Source organism: Triturus cristatus, chromosome 11, assembly GCF_964204655.1.
Source record: "Triturus cristatus chromosome 11, aTriCri1.1, whole genome shotgun sequence".
Taxonomy (NCBI): Eukaryota; Metazoa; Chordata; class Amphibia; order Caudata; family Salamandridae; genus Triturus; species Triturus cristatus.
Window position 1 is genome coordinate 1,153,284,818 of NC_140594.1, and position 23,103 is coordinate 1,153,307,920.

The 23,103-nt window shown below is 49.6% G+C and overlaps 1 protein-coding gene across 2 annotated transcripts in view; it reads right to left on the reverse strand.

Moving 5' to 3' along the window:
- The window catches only part of LOC146788621 (uncharacterized), an 83,623-nt gene that overhangs the window by 12,755 nt on the left and 47,765 nt on the right, over positions 1-23,103 (reverse strand). For both annotated transcript variants that reach the window (XM_085635789.1, XM_085635788.1), the window contains exons 4-5: positions 11,416-11,508; positions 10,361-10,471 (exon numbers count right to left, since the gene is read on the reverse strand). In XM_085635789.1, the coding sequence (XP_085491915.1) occupies positions 10,361-10,471; positions 11,416-11,508 (204 nt within the window). The remainder of the gene's footprint in view (positions 1-10,360; positions 10,472-11,415; positions 11,509-23,103) is intronic.

A 23,103-nucleotide genomic window follows, 5' to 3' on the forward strand; every position in this document is an offset into this window, starting at 1 on the left:
GGAGCTTGACCCTTACCAGGTTGAACTCTTGGGCCCAGGGGGACCCTCTAGGGAAGAGCTGTGCCAGGGTCAGCGAGACTGTCCCACTCTTGAAAGCCTGAGACAACAAGCTGCTTCAGAAGCCAGGGGAGATGTCAGTGGTACCCACAGAGCTTATTGGGAAGAGGGATTACTGTATGCTGAGGCAAGAGACCCCACTCCTGGAGCCACCAGGAGGGTGGTAGTGCCACAGAAGTACAGAGAGTTCCTCCTAACTTTGGCTCATGACATCCCCCTAGCTGGACATCTGGGGCAATCCAAAACTTGGGAAAGGTTAGTGAGTCACTTTTACTGGCCCCAGATGCACCAAAAGGTGAAGGAGTTTGTCAGCTCCTGTGTTACCTGTCAGGCCAGTGGCAAGACAGGTGGCCACCCAAAGGCCCCCCTCATTCCACTACCAGTGGTGGGGGTCCCCTTTGAAAGGGTAGGCGTGGACATTGTGGGTCCACTCGAACCTCCCACAGCCTCAGGGAACAAATTCATTCTAGTAGTAGTGGATCATGCTACTAGGTACCCTGAAGCAATTCCACTTAGGACTACTACAGCTCCTGCAGTAGCCAAGGCCCTCCTGGGTGTCTTCACCAGGGTGGGTTTTCCTAAGGAGGTGGTTTCAGACAGAGGTTCCAACTTCATGTCTGCTTACCTAACACACATGTGGAAAGAGTGTGGAGTGCAGTACAAGTTTACTACACCCTACCACCCACAAACCAATGGCCTTGTTGAGAGGTTCAACAAGACATTGAAAGGTATGATCATGGGACTCCCTGAGAAACTCAAAAGGAGGTGGGATGTCCTATTACCATGCTTGCTTTTCGCCTACAGGGAAGTGCCACAGAAGGGAGTAGGTTTCTCACCCTTTGAACTTCTGTTTGGTCATCCTGTAAGGGGACCACTGTGTCTTGTAAAGGAGGGCTGGGAGAGGCCTCTTCAAGAACCCAAACAGGACATAGTGGACTATGTGCTTGGCCTAAGGTCCAGAATGGCTGAGTATATGGAAAAAGCATCCAAGAACCTTGAGGCCAGCCAGGAGCTCCAGAAGCACTGGTATGACCAAAAAGCTGCACTGGTTGAATTTCAACCAGGGCAACAGGTGTGGGTTTTGGAGCCAGTGGCACCAAGGGCTCTCCAAGACAAATGGAGTGGCCCTTACCCTATCCTAGAGAGAAAGAGTGAGGTCACCTATCTAGTTGACCTGGGCACTAGCAGGACACCCAAAAGGGTCATCCATGTGAACCGCCTTAAACTCTACAATGATAGGGCTGACATCACCATGCTGATGGTGACTGATGAAGAACAGGAAGCAGAGAGTGAGCCACTCCCTGACCTCCTATCCTACAGCCCAAAAGATGGGTCAGTAGATGGTGTGATTTTCTCAGACACCCTCTCTGCCCAACAGCAGACTGACTGCAAGCAAGTCTTGCAACAATATGCTAGCCTCTTTTCCCTGACCCCTGGTCTGACAAGCTGGTGTACCCATGATGTGGACACTGGTGACAGTGCACCTGTCAAGAACAAAATCTATCGACAGTCAGATCAAGTCAAGGAAAGCATCAAAGCTGAGGTCAGCAAGATGCTGGAGTTAGGGGTCATTGAGCCTTCAGAGAGCCCCTGGGCTAGCCCAGTGGTTCTGGTCCCCAAACCTCATCAACAGGGTGAAAAGAGAGAGATGAGGTTCTGTGTGGACTATAGAGGGCTCAACTCTGTCACCAAGACAGATGCTCACCCTATCCCAAGAGCAGATGAACTGATAGACAAATTGGGGGCTGCCAAATTTCTCAGTACCTTTGACTTAACTGCAGGGTACTGGCAGATTGGCATGGCCCCAGGAGCAAAAGAAAAGACAGCATTCTCCACCCCTGATGGGCATTATCAGTTTACTGTGATGCCCTTTGGGTTAAAGAATGCCCCTGCCACCTTCCAGAGGTTGGTGAACCATGTCCTGGCTGGGTTGGAGTCCTTTAGTGCAGCTTATCTTGATGATATTGCTGTCTTTAGCTCCACCTGGCAGGATCACCTGATCCACCTTGGGAAGGTTTTAGAGGCTCTGCAGAGTGCAGGTCTCACTATCAAGGCATCCAAATGCCAGATAGGGCAGGGCACTGTGGTGTACTTGGGCCACCTTGTAGGTGGAGGCCAGGTACAGCCCTTACAACCCAAAATCCAGGCCATCATGGACTGGATAGCTCCAACAACCCAGACCCAAGTCAGGGCATTCCTTGGCTTGACTGGGTACTACAGGAGGTTTGTGAAGGGGTATGGGTCCATTGTGACCCCCCTCACAGAACTCACCTCCAAGAAAATGCCCAAGAAAGTTAACTGGACAGTTAGTTGTCAAAAGGCTTTTGACACCCTAAAAGAAGCAATGTGCTCAGCACCAATTCTAAAAGCTCCAGATTATGCCAAGCAGTTCATAGTGCAGACTGATGCCTCTGAGCTAGGGATAGGAGCGGTCCTATCCCAGACCAATGATGAAGGCCAAGACCAACCTGTTGCTTTTATAAGCAGAAGACTACTCCCTAGAGAGCAGCGTTGGAGTGCCATTGAGAGGGAGGCCTTTGCTGTGGTTTGGTCCCTGAAAAAGCTGAGGCCATACTTGTTTGGCACTCACTTCCTAGTTCAAACTGACCACAGACCTCTCAGATGGCTAATGCAGATGAAAGGGGAAAATCCAAAACTACTGAGGTGGTCCATCTCCCTACAGGGAATGGACTTTGAAGTGGAACACAGACCAGGGACTGCCCATGCCAATGCAGATGGACTTTCCAGGTTCTTCCACTTAGACAATGAAGACTCCATAGGACAAGGTTAGTCTCATCACCTTTCGTTTTGGGGGGGGTTGTGTGAGAAAGTGCCATCTTTCTTGCATGGTATGCCCCCACTTTTTGCTAAATTGCTGAATGTACTTCGATTGAGTGTACCCTGGGTTCCTGCCAATCAGGTGCCCAGGGCCTATGTTCCTTCCTTAAACCACACAAACTCCAAATTGGCAAACCCTAGCCACATGTCAGCCCCTAGTAAATGGTACCCTAGGTACCCAGGGCCTTGTGACCAGGGATGGCCTCTAAGGGCTGCAGCACTCATTGTGCCACCCTCAGAGGCCCTGTACCCTTACACACACACACTGCCCTTGCAGGCTGAGTGTCTGGGTGCAGGACAAAACAAAGAGTCGACATGGCACACATCACTGTGTACCATGCCCATCACCTACACTGCCAAGGCATATGCCAGCCACCCCTCTAGCTGGGTGCATTACGCCTATGGTGTGGGCACAGGAGCAGGAGCCCTGTGCCCCTACAGTACCCGGGTCCATTCCTGGGCACTGTAAGTGCAGTGCTGTCATTTAAGGATACATGGTGCTGAGAGCTTGTCAAACACGAGCTCCACAGCACCATACTGGCAACACTGAAGCCTGGGAAGTTTGGTATCAAACTTCTCAGCACATTGAACCCACACTGATGCCAGTGTGGGATTTAATGTACTAAGCACCCCAGAGGGCATCTTAGAAGATGCCCCCTTACAGCTAACTTGCAATCCACGTCTGCTCTGAGGCTGCCCAGGCTGCCACACAGCAGACACGTTGCTGGACCCCTGGGTGGGAGAGCCCCTGCTCTCCCGGGCCTGCAACAATGCACATCCTGGGTGAGGTGAGAAATCTCCTCCCCCAGGATGAGCAAAGGGAAGCTTCAAAGGCATGCCGCCAGTTGGAGTTTCCCCAGGCCACTGCAACCCCCCACTCTGGCGGGAAGCTTGGCCGGAAACCCCATACAAGGACAGGGGATGTGCCAGCCTGCCCACCCCACCCCTCAGGTGGGGGAGGCGAGGTGAAGCACATCTCCGGGCTCTCGCCATCTTGAAGATGGGAGGCCCTACCCTATCAGGATTAGGCTACTGCCCCCCTCCCACAGGAGAGAGGCAGGATAGGGGGTGTACCCACCCCAGGACAAGGACCCATTGGTCCCTGGCCTTCACCTACCTGTAACGCCCCTAAATCTAGTATTTAGGGGCCCCCTGAACCTTCCTTCCCCAGATTCCAGATAGAAAAACGACAAGAAGAGCAAGAAGAACAAAGACCTGCCCTGCAGCTGCTAAAAAGAGAAGAAGACACCAACTGCTTTGGCCCCAGCCCTACCGGCCTGTCGACTCTCGAACCTGCACCAGCGCGGCATCCCACGTGGCCAGCAACCTCACCAACCCCGGAGGACCTGGCTACCCTTTAGCTCTAAGCCCCTGGGACTCCCACGAGTAGAGGCTCTACTCAAGAAACCTACTTGCTATCCCTGGCACCAGCCCGGGACCGCGGACCCAACACACTCTGCACCAGCCAAGCCTGGCCAGTGCCGGAGTGGACAAAGACCCTGAGGACGACCCCACGGCGACTGTGACCCCGAGTCCGGCACCCAAGGACCCCCCTCGACATCCCGGAAGAAGCCTGCAGCCTCAGAACCAAGTGCCACCCCAGCCGCGATCAACCAGAGGGTAAGATTCCCGACGTCAAAAGGCACCCCTGCACCCGGCGCCCTGCGACCCCCTGTGCCCAATCCCGGGGTACCCACCTAACCTACAACTACCCAACTTACCTCTCGAAGTGGTGGTGGCACCTGAAACATCCTCGTCCCCGAGCCTGCAGCCTCTTTCCAAACCGGAACATTCCCATTGATTTCCATTGAGCGCCCTAAGGCTCAAAAGCACCCTGCACCCAGCCGCCCGAGTGGCCCTGGCAGTGCCCTCTCTACTCTAACCTACTTCCCCACTTGCCCTGAGTAAGTGACCAGGAACCCAGCTCCCACAGCCGCGTGGCTTGCCAGACAGCAGCCACCAACCAAGGCCCCCCTATCCCTCATAGGATAACATTGGGCCCAACTCTCTCTGCACCCGGCCGTCCTGAAACCGCTGAGGGTGAACCAACTGTGCTTACCTGACACTGGGGGACCCCTGAGTCCATGCCCGGAATTTCAACATTACCAGTCGAGTACTTACCCTTAAACCGCTAACTTCATTTTCCTCATAGGGTAACATTGACTGGCTTTTTCTTCAAAAATCTTCTAAGTGTGAACTTTTCAAAACTGCAAAAATTCACCAAAAATCAGCCAAGTGACAAAAACGAATTTACTCACCTGCTCCTAGGTGAGCTCCCAGTGCTGGATCTTGGTGCCCAGCCCTGACTCTGAAAAGTGTTCACAACTATACTTACTTCTAACTCATTTTTCTCCCATAGGAAACCATTGTCTGCTTTTCTGTGAAATTTCTTCTAAGTGTCTACTTTTGCAAATTTGAAATATTCTTTTAAAATCGTACCATTTCTGCAAACGAAATTACTTACCTGCTTTTGATAAGGACCCCAGTCCTGGGTCTAGGCACCCAGTCCTGGATTACTAAAGTAACGATAAAGTACTCTACCTGCAATTTGAATTTCTTGCCATAGAGATCCATTGAATGTTTTCTGTGAAATATTTTCTAAGTGCTAACTTTTGAAATAGCTAAATATTATCTAAAAATCCTTACAGTTATTAAGTCGACTTTCCTCACTTGATTCTGAATACTGACCCCAGGCTGGTTCTAGGATCCAGACCTGGAATTCCAAAAGTAATCTGAAAAGTAATTTATTACAAATAACCTGAATTTACCATTGAGCTCAATGCATTGTTATGTTTAGGAAATAGGATTGTTTATTGCAACCAACTGTGACTGTTTTACAAATTTATTGCTTGAAACAAAAGTATTTATATTCAACCTCTCATTCTGAGAAAGTATATTTTTTATCCCCTTGTGGTTCTAAAAATAAAACAAGCATATATTTTATATATACAAATCATTGGCCTAGAGTTCAGTTATTGAGTGTGTGAAACCATTTGCTGACTGAGTGTGTACAATAAATGCTTTACACTGTCCTCTGGTACTGCCTTACTGCTCGACCAAGCTACCACTTTTGAGAGTAAGGTCATACCTAACTTTGACCTCTATCAGCCTCTGGGGGACTGTGGACTCTGTACACCCTGTACCTATTAGGGAACAGTATATACAGAGCCACTTTCTCACATACGGGACACGTGGCTTGCACATTGCTGGGCTGATCTCGCTTGAACGAGCCAGTCGTCTAGGTAGGGGTAGACGTGTATGTGCTGTCTCCGTAAATGTGCCGCCACCGTAGCTAGGCACTTTGTGAAAACCCTGGGCGCTGTTGTCACGCCGAAGGGAAGGACTTTGAACTGATAGTGCTGCCCCTGAACAGTGAACCTGAGGTATTTTTTGTGTGAGGGGTGGATGGGTATGTGAAAATACGCATCCTTGAGGTCCAGTGATGCTAGGAAGTCTCCCTGCTGGAGAAGCGGAAGGACTTGCTGTAGAGTGAGCATGTGAAAGTGCTCCGAAAGAATGTACTGGTTCAGGGGTCTCAGGTCTAATATAGGCCTGAGCGACCCGTCCTTTTTTGGAATTAAGAAGTAGAGGGAGTAAACCCCCGTGCCCCGCTCGTGGACGGGTACGACCTCGATAGCGCCTTTTAGAAGCATACTTTCTACCTCTTGCTGTAAGAGCGTCAAGTGCTCTGAGGACATAGGACGGTTTCTTGGTGGTATTGTGGGTGGAGTGGAAGTTAACTCCAGACAGTAACCGTATTTTATAATATCTTTGACCCACCTGTCCGTGGTGATGGAGTTCCACGTGGACAGGAACCGTTGTAGCCTTCCCCCGACAGGTGTTATGTGGTCGGGAGGAAGGGAGAGGGCGTCACTGCTTGTTCTTGGGGGAGGACCTGGTGTTGCCGTAGCCACGTCCTCTGCCCTTGGTACTGGAGCCACGATAGCCACCTCGGGTGTTCTTATCGTAGGTGGTCTGCGTATTACCCTTGTTATATGTTTGTTGTGACCCCTGTCCTCTGCCTGCTCCCTTGTTTCCGGGGCGACGAAAGGAGCCGCTCCGAAAGGACTGAGTTTGTAGGGCGCCCATGGACTTTGCAGTGTCCGTGTCCTTTTTTATCCTCGAGGGTGGCGTCAACCTCAGGCCCGAACAAAAAGTCGGGGTTGACGGGCTGATTAAGTATATTGTTTTGTACCTCAGGCTTGAATCCTGAGATACGTAGCCAGGCGTGACGTCGTAGGATGACGCTAGTGTTGATGGCCCTGGCAGCCGTGTCAGCAGCGTCTAGTGCACATTTGATGGCAGCATTTGTGAGTAGCTGTCCCTCTCTGATAAGGATTTCTGCACCTTCTTTGTAGGGGTCAGGGAGGTGTTGAAGGAGTTGCTCCATTGTGTCATAGTGCGCCCTATCGTAGCGAGCGAGGAGCGCTTGAGTGTTAGCTATGCGCCATATGCTTGCAGCTTGTGCGGCAACTCGCTTGCCGGAGGTCTCCAGCACCTTGGACTCCTTGTCCGGGGGAGGAGCGTCACCCGTTGTCTGCGAGTGTGCCCTCTTGCGGGCATTCGCCACAACGATGGAGTCGAGTGGTAATTGTCCTCTGATGTAAGTAGGATCTCCAGGTGCTGATCTGTATTTCTTATCGATCCTGGGGTTTATCACTCGTGCCCTGGTGGGTTCCCTGAAAATGTCAGTGGCTGGCTTAAGGACCCCCTTCAACATTGGCAGAGTCTTTACATGCCTTTCTGAGGATGCAAAGGTGTCCATTAGAAAGTCATCTTCGATGATATCAGAGTGAAGCTGTACATCATGGTTGTTCGCCGCCCGTTCAATCAGAGCGTTGAACGCCGCAGTATCCTCTGTGGGTGACGTTTTTGCCCCATATAGTTGTGGGTCCTGTGCATCAAGAGGTGCACTGGGGTCTGCAGGGTCGCCCCAAGTTTGGTCAGGGTCCTGCTGGTCATCAGGGTCCGTGTCCACATGGTAGGGGACTTGTTCACCCATGTAGTCCTCCAATGCATCCGTGTCGGAGCGTGTGGGGGAGGCCCGGTGTGGATCCTGGTAGGGTGAATGAAAGGGTTCATACAGGAGAGGTTCTGTGTCCACAGGCAGCTTCCTCTTTAGCGGGATCCTGAAAGGTTCCAATGGCGGTTCCGAAGTTATCCTTCGGTCGTGGAGAATCATCCTGCCAGTGTCGGCGTCGATGACGCGTGACGGAGACGGCTCGACAGGCGTAACCGCAGTTTTGGTGGCCTGTGTCCTGAGTTGAAACGCCTTCGGGATTGTGGATGGAGGCAAGCCGAAGGTAATGCTGGTCGGCACCGACGAAACCGCTGGATCGATCGAACCCGACTGGTCCTGGAGGGCAGCCTTGGTTTTGCAGCCTGGCATTGCGCCAGGCCGTACTCGGGGCGCCTTAGAGGTCGTGGCCCCCGCCAGGGTCGTCGAGGCGGCTGCAGATATCTTCTGCGCCCGTGGTGCATCGAGCCGAGGTGCGGAGATCACCGTCGACGTCTTCGACACGTGAGGTTTCGGTGTCGTCGAGGGAGTGCTGCGAGGCGTAGCAGGCGGGACGGCCCTCGGTGTCGGTGGCGTCGACGCCGGTAACCGAGCAGGTTTTTCGGCGCCGATGGCCTTCTTCCGTTTGTCGACTCCCATGTCGCCCGTCTCGAGTTCGGCACCGAAGTCCCCCTTGGTGCGGTCGGTGCCGACACGGTGCGCCGGCGTCGAAGGTGTTGAAGGCCTCGATCCGACTAGCGCCACTTTCAGTTTCGGTTTCGTAGGAACCTGAGCAGCTTTCGGTTTCGGTTTCGTGGAAGGGAAACCAGCTGGCTTAAGCGGTAATGGCTGCCGCTGAACGTCCGAGGCCGGGCCCGAGGGCGGGGCCGAAGGACTGCGTGATAGGTCTCGGGTAAGGCCCGAAGGCGATCCCTCGACCGGAGCCATAGTCTGTGGCACTGGTGAATTCTCGGTTTGAACAGGTAGGCCTTGTTCATCATCGGAGCTACTCTCTTCGGCCCCTAAGGCCTCCTCGTCGTCTCCTACCTCGGTGTCGTCTTCACCTCTGTGGAAGAGTGACTCGTCGGCCTCGTCCGATCCGGGTTCTTGGTCGGAAACGGGACTGGAGGGTAAGACTTCTACTTCTTCGACGTCGTCCGCGTCGTCGAAGATGTCAGCTGGGGCCGGTGCCGCGTGCTGCGCTTCGAGCCTCGCCGCTCGACGATTCCGCAGAGTCTTCTTTGAACGGAACCGGGCACAGGCCATACATGTCGACTCGTCGTGGTCCGGCGAAAGGCATTTGTTGCACACCGGATGGACGTCGATGTGTGGGTACTTCGCATTACATACCGGACACCTTTTGAATGGCGTCCTCGATTCCATCGTCGAAGTAGTTGATGGACAGGTAAATGCGAACAAAGTCGGTGCTGAAAGTTAGTAAACTAACAGAGAGTATCGAAAACCGATCGATAAACAGTACCGACGCGAACTAAAGGCCTTGTGGCCTCGACAAAATTTTTTCCTAACTTGAGCTAAGATAGCACATCCGAACCCAATGGCGGAAAAAAACAATCTGAGGATGGAGAGGATGCCCATGCGCACTGTAGTCCAGGGGAGGAGTCACCTATCCAAGGATACTTCGAAGACTCTTCCAGGACAACAACGTGCAAACATCCGGACCCAACACTAGGCGGCGATCTATGCACAGATATGAATTCAGCAGCCCACATGCCTCGAACAGGGAAATTCCCTAGTAACGGTTCGTACTGGTATACATGTGTTGGAGTTTGTGAGAATGTCCCAACTGATTAATGCACTAAAACAGTGGCAAATAACTACTGAACACCTAGGGGTCTAGAAGAAACTCTGTCCTGAAGAAAGCCATTTGATACTCTTAGGAAAGGAATTTAGCGAAAACATGTTAACGTAAGATATTAGGGTACATAATATACCCTACTAAAATCCTCAGATGTTTTTAATCTTGCCAAAGGTATCCAAAATAAAAAACACTATCTAAGCATTTATAGGTAAACCTGCAGGCCATTTTAATTACAGATCCCTTGACAATAAGAGCTCTGCTAACAAACAGCGTTGGGTCTACCCACATACATTAGGTGTCGTGGTTGAAGACCCAATGATGCAGTAAGAGGAAGTAGTGGGTAAATGCCTACCAGAGACTAAACCTCACAGTCTATTTGTGTCAGAGGTCCAAACAAAAATCAGCAGTGGCATGTGTGAGCTACAGACGTATTCACACAACTTCAGACATCCACCAGATGGCAATAATATTTGGACAGGTTGTGACTTGATGTTCACATCACACAAAATAAAAGCAAACCAGTACTCTGGAAGATTTTGAGCAGTATGAAATTGATGTCCTTTTCAAGGATGACATAATTTACTCAAGCACGTATGAAGGCCTGCAGATAGGAAAGTATTAATCTTGAAAGTTCTCACTCTTTGACTTACCTGTGGTACGGCTGGTGTGCTCACTTGTCTCAGATTCCAGATAGTCTGTGGAGTCCAAGTCTGCTTCCTCTTCAGAACTTAGTGTGTCATGAGGTGAGATGACAATCGGTTCTGGCATGGGAAGATAAGACTCCGATCAATACCACAGAACTCTGATGCAACAACATTCTGCAGCTGTAAATTTTCATGTACGTGCTTTTGTGCGTGATACTGCTGAAGAGTCATCAATAGTCCTCTTAAGCTTCGATAGTAATCACAGAACACATCTCTTGTTCCCTAATTTTGAAGACTGCACTTTGTGTCACTTCTGGTTCTGATCTTTTATTCTGCATCCTCAAGTGCCTGTCCTATTCGGAGGATAGCATTAGTTACTTTTCCTCCTCTATGGTATAACATATCTGGGACCTTAAATGTACCCACCTCCTTTAGCTTAAACAGGAGATTTCAACTAGTGTTAATGTAGGTTCCTTCCTTGAATTTTTAGAGCTGCCAATTAAACCCACTCTACGGCTATATGTGATGCAGTGCAGAGCTTACAACTCCTGCCTTAAATGTACTTTGTACTAGATGAATGGAGAGAATGGTTGTGGGGATGGAAGTGTGCTGAGGAGGGTAGAGATACAACTAGAGGAGGAGGTGAAGGGTGATGATGTGGAGAGAAGGGGAATGGAGAATTTAGACACGAGAGTGAGGTACCTGAAATGCACTAAGGTGGTAGTGAAGGGAGGTGGGGGTACAAGAGAGGTCAGTGCAGAATTTAGACAAAGTATCAGAGAGTGTTGGGGCTCGAATGTATGTGGTGCTAGCAGAAGATGGCAGAAATGGAGGTTAGTGTAGAAGTGGAGGGAATCCAAGTAACCATGAAGAGAGGTAGAGCGTAGTGCATAGTGGTGGGGCTATTAAGTATTGAGACTTTGGTGGAACGGTGATGCAAACCGAGAATGCGGACGTTGTAGGAAAGGGAGATGGCAGTGGCATAAATAGCCTAAGGAGAAAAGCCTGCTTCTAGACATAGAGCTGGCCTCTTCTTTATGCAGAGTGTGGTGCTTCCATACCTGGGCTATTTCCTTCAGCTTCCGGCTCATCCTTGAAATGTGTTTCATCCATATTATTATCTACAGAAGGATCCTCAGCAGTGACAACTGGACCTGTTAGAACAGGATGTAAAAATGAGTGAGACAATAACTACATAATCTATGCACAACTATTAGGCATATAATATACATTTCTATAATGTTCAGACTGCCTGGAGAATACCTCAAAGCATTAACAGTATGGATACTACACGAAATTCTTCTTGGATCTACCGCAGTCCAGCGTGACACCAAGGTCGCTTCAGGGTGCCCTAAGTGCAGAGTGGATGCATTTCTGGAATTTGGTGGGGGGGGTTGTTCTCATGCAGCAGACAGAAGACCATGAAGATGTGGCGAGCCTATTTTAAAACATTATTCTCTATATTTCCTTTTTATGCATCTTTCCATTGAGTGGAGTTGCTGTTTTTAGCCTCTCAAAAAGGAACACTACAGGAAGTAACACACCAGAAGTTAATGTAGAGTCCTATATAAATATCCTGGGGTGGTACTTAAGTAAGAAATAATGGTACTACATCAATATATTAGTGGATTTAGAAATGGCATGCAAACAATGAGGAATAACATGCTGTAACAATGTTATTAAACGTTTTATCCCAATTCTTTATCTTTTCTGTTTGTAATTCTTAATCCTCATCCCAGTAGTTCAAATCATGCTACAGGCCTTTGAACATCTGTGACCTACAGAAACAAAACTGAGTAGAGCTGTGGGTTATGGAGCCTTCAAACTATATGTCATTAGTTTCTATCAATCTGGTCTGCACTGATGGAAAGTAAGAATCAGAGACGTCAACCAGAGACATTTTGCTGAGGTTTGAGATTAAAAGTGAGAATTAACCACCCTGAAAAATCTATCAGTTTCACAACAGATATGTTACAAGAGGGAAAGAAGACTGAAGCATGAAATAAACGTTGCCACATTGGACATTAAGCGATGTTGAATTCTCTGAAAGTGTTTCACACACTCTGGCCTCGTCATAGGGAAGAATTAGTTAAAACCGAACCAAGGGCAGCACAGGCTAGTCTACTCATTCAGATCAACATAGGCAAAAGGAATATGCTACTTACCAGTATGCATCTGTTCTTGGCATGTAGAGCTGCAGAGTTGTACACTTAGCATAGATCGCCATCTGGTGTTGGGCCCGGATGTTTGCAGTTTGTTTTTCTTCTTGGACAGTCTTTGGAAGTCACGAGTTTGGTGACTCCTCCTTCGGTCCGTACTGCGCATGGGCTTCGGCTCCATCCTCAGATTGTTTTTCGCCAACAGGGAAATGATGGAGCTTGGTAATCACAGTGAGAAACCCATGTGTGTTGTATCTAAATAAGATGTACTGGAACGGATACAGGTAGCCGGGGAGGCGGGTGGGCGTGTACAACTCTGCAGCTCTACATGCCAAGAACAGATGCATACTGGTAAGTAGCATATTCCGTTCGAGGCATATGAGCTGCAGATTGTACACTTAGCATAGATTATATAGCAGTACCCAACCTTAGCGGCGACCACCGGTATCCATTGCAGTGGTTTGAAATAGTGTCTTTAGTACAGCCTGGCCCACTCTAGCTTGCTGCTTGGAATGCACATCTACACAGTAATGTTTTGTGAAGGTGTGCGGTGTAGACCATGTGGCTGCTTTGCAGATGTCATCTAAGGGTATATTCCCTAGAAAGGCCATAGAAGCCCCTAACTTTCTTGTAGAATGGGCTTTAGGCGGAACAGATAATGTTCTTTTTGCCTTTTGATAGCAAATCTGTATGCATTTTACAATCCACCTAGCTATCCCTGATTTAGAAATGGGGTTGCCTTTATGTGGTGGAGAGAAGGAGACGAACAATTGTTTAGTCTTCCTGAAGGGTTGCGTTCTTTGTATGTAGTATAGCAAGGCCCTTTTTACATCGAGTGTGTAAGGCCCTTTCTGCAACAGATTGAGGTTGCGAGAAGAAGACAGGTAATTCCACCGATTGATTGAGATGGAAGGGGGAAATGACCTTGGGCAGGAACTTCGGATTTGTGCGAAGTATGACCTTGCTGTGATGTATTTGTATGAAGGGTTCCTGTATAGTGAACGCTTGTATTTCACCAACCCTTCTAAGGGAAGTGATAGCTACGAGAAAAGCTGTTTTCCAGGTGAGAAACTGTAGCTCGCATTTATGCATTGGTTCGAAGGGCGGACCCATTAGTCGTGTAAGAACTAAATTTAGATTCCATACAGGGGAAGGTGGTGCCCTGGGAGGAATTACTCGTTTAAGGCCTTCCATGAAGGCTTTAATAGCGGGCACTCTGAAGAGTGATAAATGCTGTCTGTTTTGTAGATAAGCAGCGATCGCTGCTAGGTGTAGGCGTATGGATGAATATGCCAGGTTACACCTGTGAAGATGGAGCAGATAGCATATGATGTGCTGTATGGATGCATCTAAAGGGTTGATTGTATTGTTACGGCAGTAAATAACAAATCTTTTCCACTTTGCGGCATAGCATGCTCTAGTGGTAGGACGTCTGGCTTCCATGATGATGTTCATGCAATCAGGGGGAAGGTTAAGGTATCCGAATTCTAAGATTTCAGGAGCCAGATCGCCAGGTTGAGCTGAGCTGGGTCCGGGTGCCTGATTTCTCCATGGTTCTGGGTTAGGAGGCATGGAGATAGGTGCAGTTTTTGATGTGGTACCACTGACCGTTGTAGTAGCGTGGTGTACCACGGCTGCCTGGCCCACGTCGGAGCTACCAGAATGAGTGTGAGGGAGTGCCGTTGTAGCTTCCTGACCACTAATGGAATTAGTGGGAGAGGTGGAAAGGCGAATGCAAATCTGCCTGACCAGTTCATCCATATCGCATTGCCCTTGGACAATGGGTGTGGGTATCTGGCGGCAAAGCTTGGGCATTTTTTGTTTTCGTGGGTGGCGAAGAGGTCTATCTGAGGATGCCCCCACTGTTGGAAGAATGGCTGAAGAACTTGTGGATGCAGTTCCCATTCGTGTAGTTGTTGCGTTTGTCTGCTGAGCAGATCTGCCATGGTGCTTTGTACGCCTGGAACGTGTTGTGCCAGGAGAAAGATGTTTTGGGGGAATTGCCCATCTCCATATGCTCTGGGCTAAGCGGGAGAGCTGGGGAGAGTGTGTCCCCCCCTGTTTTTGGATATAATACATTGCAGTCATGTTGTCTGTGCGAATGAGGACTGCTTTGCCCGAAATCTGTTTTTGGAAAGATTTTAGGGCTAGAAAGATCGCCAAGAGCTCCAGATGGTTGATGTGGAGCGATTTTTGCTGTGGCGTCCATAGACCTTGCATTGTGAGGTGTAGGAGGTGCACTCCCCAGCCGGAGAGCGATGCGTCCGCTGTTAGAATCACCCGAGGAACCGGGTCCAGGAACGGCCGCCCTTTGGAAAGGTTTGTGGTGTTCCACCACTGCAGAGAGTGATGTGTGCGGTCGTCCACCAACACCAGATCCGTCAGCTGACCCTGGGCCTGGTTCCACTGTTGTGCTAGGCACTCTTGAAGTGGACGCATGTGGAGTCTTGCATGGGGCACTATAAAGATGCAAGACGCCATCATTCCTATGAGCTTCATGAACACTCTTGCTGGAAGAGAGTGTTGGGGAAGGAATGTTTTGCGTAAGGCTTGAATGCTTGTGATTCTGGCTGAGTTTGGATAGGCAATACCTTTGGAGGTGTCTATAGTGGCCCCGAGATATTGCTTTGTGTGAGATGGTATGAGGTGGGACTTTTGGTAGTTCACCGTGAAGCCTAGCTGGTGGAGCAGTTGGATGGTGCTGTTTGTATGCTGCACGCATTGGTGGTAGGACGCGGCTTTTATCAGCCAGTCGTCTAAGTAAGGGAAGACGTGAATGTGTTGACGTCTGAGGTGTGCTGCTACTACCGCTAGGCATTTGGTAAACACCCGTGGTGCGGTGGTGACCCCGAAGGGGAGAACCGTGAATTGGTAATGTTGCCCGTCCACCACGAACCGGAGGTATTTCCTGTGAGAGGGGTGTATTGGAATGTGAAAGTATGCGTCTTTCAGATCCAAGGTTGTTAGAAAGTCTCCCTGACAGAGGAGCGGGAGGACTTGTTGTAGGGTGACCATATGGAAATGGTCTGAATGTATGTAGGCATTTAGAGGCCGGAGGTCCAGAATGGGCCTGAGGGTCCCGTCTTTCTTTGGTATTAAGAAATATAGGGAGTAAACCCCTAGATTTTGCTGATTGATGGGGACCTGCTCTATAGCGTGTTTTTGGAGGAGGGAGAGTACCTCCTGTTTGAGCAGTGTGGAATGTTCTTGAGACATTGGACGGTGCCTTGGTGGGATATTGGGTGGGGTAGATGTTAGCTCGAGACAGTACCCTGACCGAATGATTTGGGTCACCCATTTGTCCGATGTTATGGACTCCCATGCGTGGATAAAGTTTTGTAGTCTGCCCCCGACGGAGTGGAATGGTCTGGGGGGAGCGGAGGGAAGTCATTGTGTGGGCGGGGTGGCAGAACGGGTGGTGTTAGTTTTGCCCCTGCCCTTATTGTTGTTGCCTCTAACCACCCCTTTGGTTGCCCTTTGAAAAGGTATTTTGAGGAGGGGATTTGTAGGAGGTAGAGGTGCTATCGGTGGAGAAGCCTCTGCCTGTGCCACGAAAGGAGGAGCGTCGAAAGGAACGTTTAGAGGCTTGTGTTTGGAGTGCCCCCATAGACTTTGCTGTGTCTGTGTCCTTTTTCATCTTTTCCAACGCTTCGTCTACCTTGGGCCCAAAGAGAGTTTGTTGGTCAAAGGGGTGATTGAGTATGGACGCCTGGACTTCAGGCTTAAACCCTGAGTTCCTGAGCCAGGCATGGCGACGAAGCAGGACACTGGTATTTATGGCTCTAGAAGCAGTGTCGGCTGCATCGAGGGCACACTTAATGGAGGTGTTTGTAATTAGTTTACCCTCCTGTATTAGCTCATGAGCCCTACGCTTGTGTTTCTCGGGAAGGTGCTGCATAAGAGCCTCAAGTTCGTCGTAGTGTGCTCTGTCATAGCGCGCAAGTAGCGCTTGTGTGTTTGCAATGCGCCACATGTTTGCAGCTTGAGAGGCGGTGCGCTTGCCAGACGCGTCTAGGAGTTTGGATTCCTTGTCTGGCGGTGGGGCTTCTCCTGAGGACTGGGAGTTAGCCCGCTTTCTAGCTGTAGAGACAACTAGGGAATCTAAGGGAGCAGGGCCCCTAATGTATGCAGGGTCTGTGGGTGCCGCCTTGTACTTTTTCTCTATTCTAGGGTTTAGTACCCTGGCCCTGACAGGGTCTTTGAACACCTCTGCGGCATGCTTGGTGACACCCTTAAGCATGGGTAAAATAGAAGTGGATTTGTCCTGTATGTCAAATGTATCCAGTAAGAAGTCGTCTTCCACTGGTTCAGTGTGCATGTCCACCCCATGGTAGTGTGCTGCTCTCTGCACTAAATGATGGAACCCTAAGGAGTCCTCTGGAGGAGACGGCCTGGATGGGTATAGGTCGTCCTGAGGTATATCGGGTGCATCAGGGTTATTGTAATCCTCCCATGGGTCTGGGGTCCCCGGTGGAGTGGGATCCATTGGGGCGTCCGCCGGGTAATTGTCCGGGTCCCCGTCATCCAGATCTGGGGACGGGGTCGGAGAGTAATGAGGTAAAGGTGGCGGAGACCTGGGAGGGGGAGGGGGTGGAAGAGGTGGAGGAGGTAGGGGAGGCGGTAGTGGGGAGGGCACTCTGAGGGGAGAAGTAGCAGAGTCCTTCCGTTTGGGCGGTGGAGGAGGAGCCGGAGTATCAAGGCGTCTTTTCTTGATAATTAAAGTCAATAGCCCAGTCTTTGGATCTTTGGACAGAGTCTTTTGTAAAGGGTCTGGTGTAAACAGAGCCAATGGTGCCGAATCGTCCGTCGGCACCGGTGATTTCGGAACCGAGGGCTTCGATGGTTTGTGTGCGCCATGCTTTTTTGGGGCCTCCGGTTTTTTCGGCGTCGAAGGAGTTTTCGGCGCCGGAGCGTCGGTGCCGACAGATTTGTGTTTGTGTTTGGTCGGCACCGAGAGTCCAGGCTTCGGCACCGGTGGCTTCGGAGTCGAGCTGGATATTACTTTCTTCGGTCCCGGATGCTGTTTTTCGGCACCGGGCGTCGGCTGGCTCGATCCCGAGCTGCCGTGAGACTTTGGAGGCTTCGACACCGGGCCCGAAGGTGGGGTGATAGAAGCTTTGGTCTTGGTTTTGCCCAGGCCGGCAGGCGAGGGAGTAACCTGAGTCTCTTTGGTTTTGGGCGCGGGGGTGGGAGGGGGCACAGTACTCACGACCCGCTGCGCCGGTGTGATGTCCTCCACGTCGGAGTCGTCGGCCTCGGAAGCGCTGACGTCTTCCTCCTGCTGGGTGTGTATTTGCCCCGAAGCTTCGGCGTCGTCTCCGAAGATGTCCGGTGGAGCTGCAGACGATGAGTGCGCCATGGTGCGTCGAGCTTTTCGATCCCGGATGGTTTTCTTCGATCGAAAAGACTTACAGGCGGGGCAGTCTCTGGCCTCGTGTTCTGGAGAGAGGCAAAGATTACACACCTGATGGAGGTCGGTGTGGGGAAATTTAGACCCACATTTTGGGCACTTTTTGAACAGAGTCCTTTCCATCGGCCGGGACCGGAGTCGAGGAGGGCCCGAAGGCCGGTGCCGATGTACGGGATGGAGAAAGTGCCGCTTCGAGAAATGAAGATGATGATGAAGAAACTCGAAGAAACGAGGATTTTCCGTCGAGGCTGGAACCGTAGAAGTTCGAAGCCGGAGCACGAAGTATCACATCCGAGCCCGATGGCGGAAAAAAACAATCTGAGGATGGAGCCGAAGCCCATGCGCAGTACGGACCGAAGGAGGAGTCACCAAACTCGTGACTTCCAAAGACTGTCCAAGAAGAAAAACAAACTGCAAACATCCGGGCCCAACACCAGATGGCGATCTATGCTAAGTGTACAATCTGCAGCTCATATGCCTCGAACACAATGTTTAGAATTCCCCTAAAAATTTTACTTATTCTGGGGTCGTGGCCAAGGTAAGAACCGGTTGGATGAGTCTCTTCTGAGCTCCGCACCTCAGGCCACACTTTTTGCAGCTTAATCAGCGCATGGGTGGGGAGGGGGGCTGGGAATGGTTAACACGGCTGTAAACATCAGATTGCACAAAGACAGACATCACGGCTCCCATTTGACCATTTTTTGCCTCTTGAATACAAACTCCTCAGCTACCTAGTTTTCAGTTTCTTTACAGTGGACATTTCTGTGTCCATGTACGACATTTGATTGCCTTACGGACAACACGTGGAGTGATATTTTATGGTGAATCTAGTTAAGCAGTTTTGTGCTTTTAATGAGTACAGGTCCCTAGCATCAGATAAGTTACTAAAGAGAGTCACTGTTCCCGAGATAGGAACAGTGACTCTTTAGTAGACTCTTTAGTAACTTATCTACGACTCAAGAGCACAAGCCACTGGACATGCATCCAGCTCCTTGCCCCCCTCCCTTCTCAGGAACCCTAGCACCACCTAGTACACACACTGAAAATAAGCGCAGATCAACTAAGTTGTGTAGTTATGCCTATAATGGGCCAACATTTAATGACTGTAGTGTGGAATGTACTAGCACATGCACATAAATGCAATTCACAAGGCTGTTTTAAAACATATTTACATTCATTGATGCGAATACGGCACGTGACCTCATGCAGTGATAACGTTATTTAGAAGCCTTTAATGTAGGCAACTGAAAGGGCTTTAGCCTGATAGGATTAATAGGTAATCAATCAGACTGCAAAGTCACAACTGGCAGAAAGCATTAATCATATAAGATTAGCCACTTCGTAACCACTGCCTCACCTACAAACACAAACCCTGCAAAATATAAATAGTGTAGCTCAATCAATAGCATTTCCAACCTGAAGGCAGAGGAAATTCAGATATGCACATTTTTTTTTTTAATTTACTTAAATCGGACCTGCAAACTTCAATGTTTTGGATTTATTTTGCCACCCGCGCACTAGTCAGCATGTGTTAAGCCACACCATCTACTCGGCTCCAATTCTCTTACCAGCAGCTGCAAATTAGTTCTGTGACACCGAGTTCAGAACACGTAAGAGCCCTCTGCTCAGGTGCTCATTTATGTAAGCTTGCCCATGGTCAAAATATCCATAAGAGGACACAATAGAGCTTGCTGCCACTACGTGTCTGACAACTAATTATCATGCATATGCAAAGCCAATAAACCTCGGCAATGCCCGAGCTATCGGCCTTGTCAATGTGAATGTCTGAGCCACGTTGTCTGGCAGCACATCTGCTGTTCTGCATAGCTAAAAGTCATTAATAGTGCTACGATACAGCCAGCGCAGTCCACGTTAACAATAGACTGCTTCGGCTCAAAATCCTGTGATTCTGGGCAAATCACTTACTGTTCACCCTGCCTATGACAATGAATGTGTTATTGTGTAATGTAACTGGTGAGCACGTAAAGCAGCCCAATATCTTTGGATCACGTTTGTGCTATGGAAAAATGCAAAGTGGGAAAGAAAAGCAGCAGCAGCAAGGGAGATGGGGAAGACAGGTGAAGCAGGAGGAGATGGGGAGACGTGCAGGCAACGATGCGAGCGGGTGGGTGGAAGCTATAATTACAGGGGAAACTAAATAAACCAGATATCACACATTCTAAGGAACTAGAAATAGCACTCACGAAAAGTCCTGAATAAATAGGAATGCAAATACATTGGGGGGGGGGGGGGGGGGGGGGGATTACCTCTGCTTTATATGACTAACTAAGCTTACTCCCTTTATAATGCTTTTTTTGTTTTCACTCTGTTTTAACATAAGTTTACAGCAGATATCATGGAGGTCTCATTTGGTCTTGCGTTGCCTGGTTCCAAAGTGGTAGCTAGTCGTGCACAGCTTGCAATGAGTTATGCACAGCTTGGCTAGGTTTGGAAATCGGGGAGGTAGGAAGAGTGTTATTCCAACATTCAATCATTCATAGGTGAAACATTCGGGTAGTAGTCAATTATCACTGGCTGTACGTTTCCTAAGCATCCTGTTCTACACACAAAGGTCTTTAAACTGGTGGTGATGATGATGATTTTTAAATTTATAAAGCGCATCAGTTACCCGAGGGCATCAAGACGCTGTAGCCTACCATCCAGAAAGAGTCCATGAGTAAGGTTGATACAGGAGATAGCTACATGCAGAATAGCCAGGTCTTTAGAGCCTTTCTAAAGGGCAGGTGCTGGGTGACGGCCTTCATGTTTTTTGGCAGGGTATTCCAGAGCCAACTGGCGACAGTCGAGAGGGCTCCATCGTCCCATCTCTTCCTAGTTGTCCTGGGTACGTGGAGATGTGGGTTGGAAGATGAGCAAAGGGATCTGCCCGGGGAGTACCAACTAAACATGGATTTTAGTCTCGTTGGGTAGGGGAGATAGAGAGCCTTACGGACCATACAAAGACTTGAAGCTGATGCGCTTGTTTATTGCAAGCCAGTGTAGAGTTTCCAGACCCTTGGCCGCTGAGTCTCTTTTGGGAATGTCCAGAACCAGTCTCGCAAGGGCATTCTGCACCAGTTGGAGTTTATACTGCACATTCTTGTTTGAGTCTAGGTAGAGTGAATTGCAGTAATCCAACCTGGACATTACCAGGGCGAGGGCAAGCTGCTTAAGTGTGAGGTGCAGAATCAGCGTATGACACTACCTCCACTCCGCAGGAGTGAATGATGTTTGCTAGGGGTGCCACATAAAGATTAAAGAGTGTGGGGCTTAAAGAGGAGCCCTGTGGAACTCTGCAGGGCAGGGATAAGGCTTCAGAGTAGAAGTGCTGAAGCTTCTGTTCCCCTGGGAAGGAGGACAGGAGGGCTAAGGCTTGATGTGAGATGCCCAGCCCCTGGAGTCTGTCTAGCAGCAGAGTGGGAGAGATGGTATCGAACGCTACAGACAGAACCAGGAGTATCAGCAGCAGTCCCTGTCCCTCATCCACTCGGCATCCGATAATGTGTGTGGCTGAGATTAATACGGTTTCTGTCCCATGAGGTTTTCTGAAGCCAACTGGGAGTCATTGAACAAGTGTTGTTCAGCAGTCTCCATCAGCTGAATATTAAGATGCATTTCCAGAACCTTTGCAGGTACGGGAAGCAGCTAAATCGGGCGATAGTTTTTACAGACCGTGGTGTGAAGATTGGGTTTTTTCCAGCAGGGACCTGATAATAGCCCGATTCCAGCTCTGTGGATATGATCCAGAGAGGATGACATTATTTAATAACACAGAGAGGGACAGCTATATCACTGGTGGCAATATGGAGAACTGTAGGGGGGGGCACACTTCGATGGTGAGCCTGTAAAGGTTCTCAAGTTTGATTGGGAACTGGAAAAAACCAAAAAGAGGGCTCCAAGGAATTGTGGTAGATTATAGCCAATCCTCCACCTTTCCTACCGAGTCTATCTTGTGTATAGCATAGATATCCTGGCAGCAGGGTCTTCACTATATCCGGGCCAGAAGATTCATCCGACCAAGATTCTGTAATAAAGGCCAACATTATTTTGTGTTCCTCAATTAGCAATGCGCACTCCTCGCTGTGTTTAATGAGGGATCTGGCATTTAGGAGCATAGCTTTAATGGGTGCAGGGGAACAGGGGATAAGGCATTCCATGAGGCAAGGGAACTTCGCAAGGCATTTAGAGCATGAGGCTGAGAATCCTTTTGTGAACATATCAGGAAATAACCTCGGACAACACATATTCCTACCGTGATGATCTAGCTCCAGGAGAAGGTCTCTAGAATAAATGAGGATGTCCGAGGCCCCAAGGCCAGGGGGACAGGCCCTGAGCCCGATCCGAGCGCAGACGGGCTTGCCTTTGGTGCGCCTTCGGCGCGCCAGCAGCACGCGTCCGCTGTGCGGTCCCGTCTGTTATAGGTTACGGTGAGAAAGAACTAGCCCGCTAACCTCAGTCCGGTGGCCCGTAGCCTGCTTCCGACTTCCCAACGGATCGAGCAGTCAGCGGGAGCCGCAGTTATGCAGGTGGTGGTAGCAGCAGGTAAGAGGAATGAGAGTAGCAACAGTTAAAATTAGGTTAAAAATGATGTGCAAATGAGCAGAAACGATTAATAGCTGCCCGTCCTGTCAGGCATTGTCGCGTCAGTTATAGGTTACGATGAGAAAGAACTAGCCCGCTAACCTCAGTCCGGGTGTCCAGATGACTTCACTCAGGCTTAATAAATTTCTAACTGACCTGGATCGACATTTACAGAAGCTTGAAGGACGCCTCTGTAGGAGAGCAGGATCTGCTTCTTATGGTTACCCCCACTTTTTGCTGCTGTAACACTGCTTTTCAACTTTAGTCTGGCTGGGGCCCAGCTATTCAGGACCCCAGCCTAGCTGCTTCCTCTCTAAATTGATTTCATGTACCCTAGGTACATAACAGATTGGATTCTGGAGTGCCTTATAAGTCCCTAGTATATGAGTATATGATATACCATGTACCCAGGGCATAGGTACCCCAGATGCCTACCAGGGGCTGAAGCATGTATTATGCCACCCCTGGAAAGCCTTCCAAAATGACACCACAGGTCTGCTACTGCAGCCTGAGTAAGGTGGTGCATGCACCCCTTACTGAGATATAGGTTCACTATATCTCACCTATCACTGCACATAGAAACCTGTCAGTCACCCCTA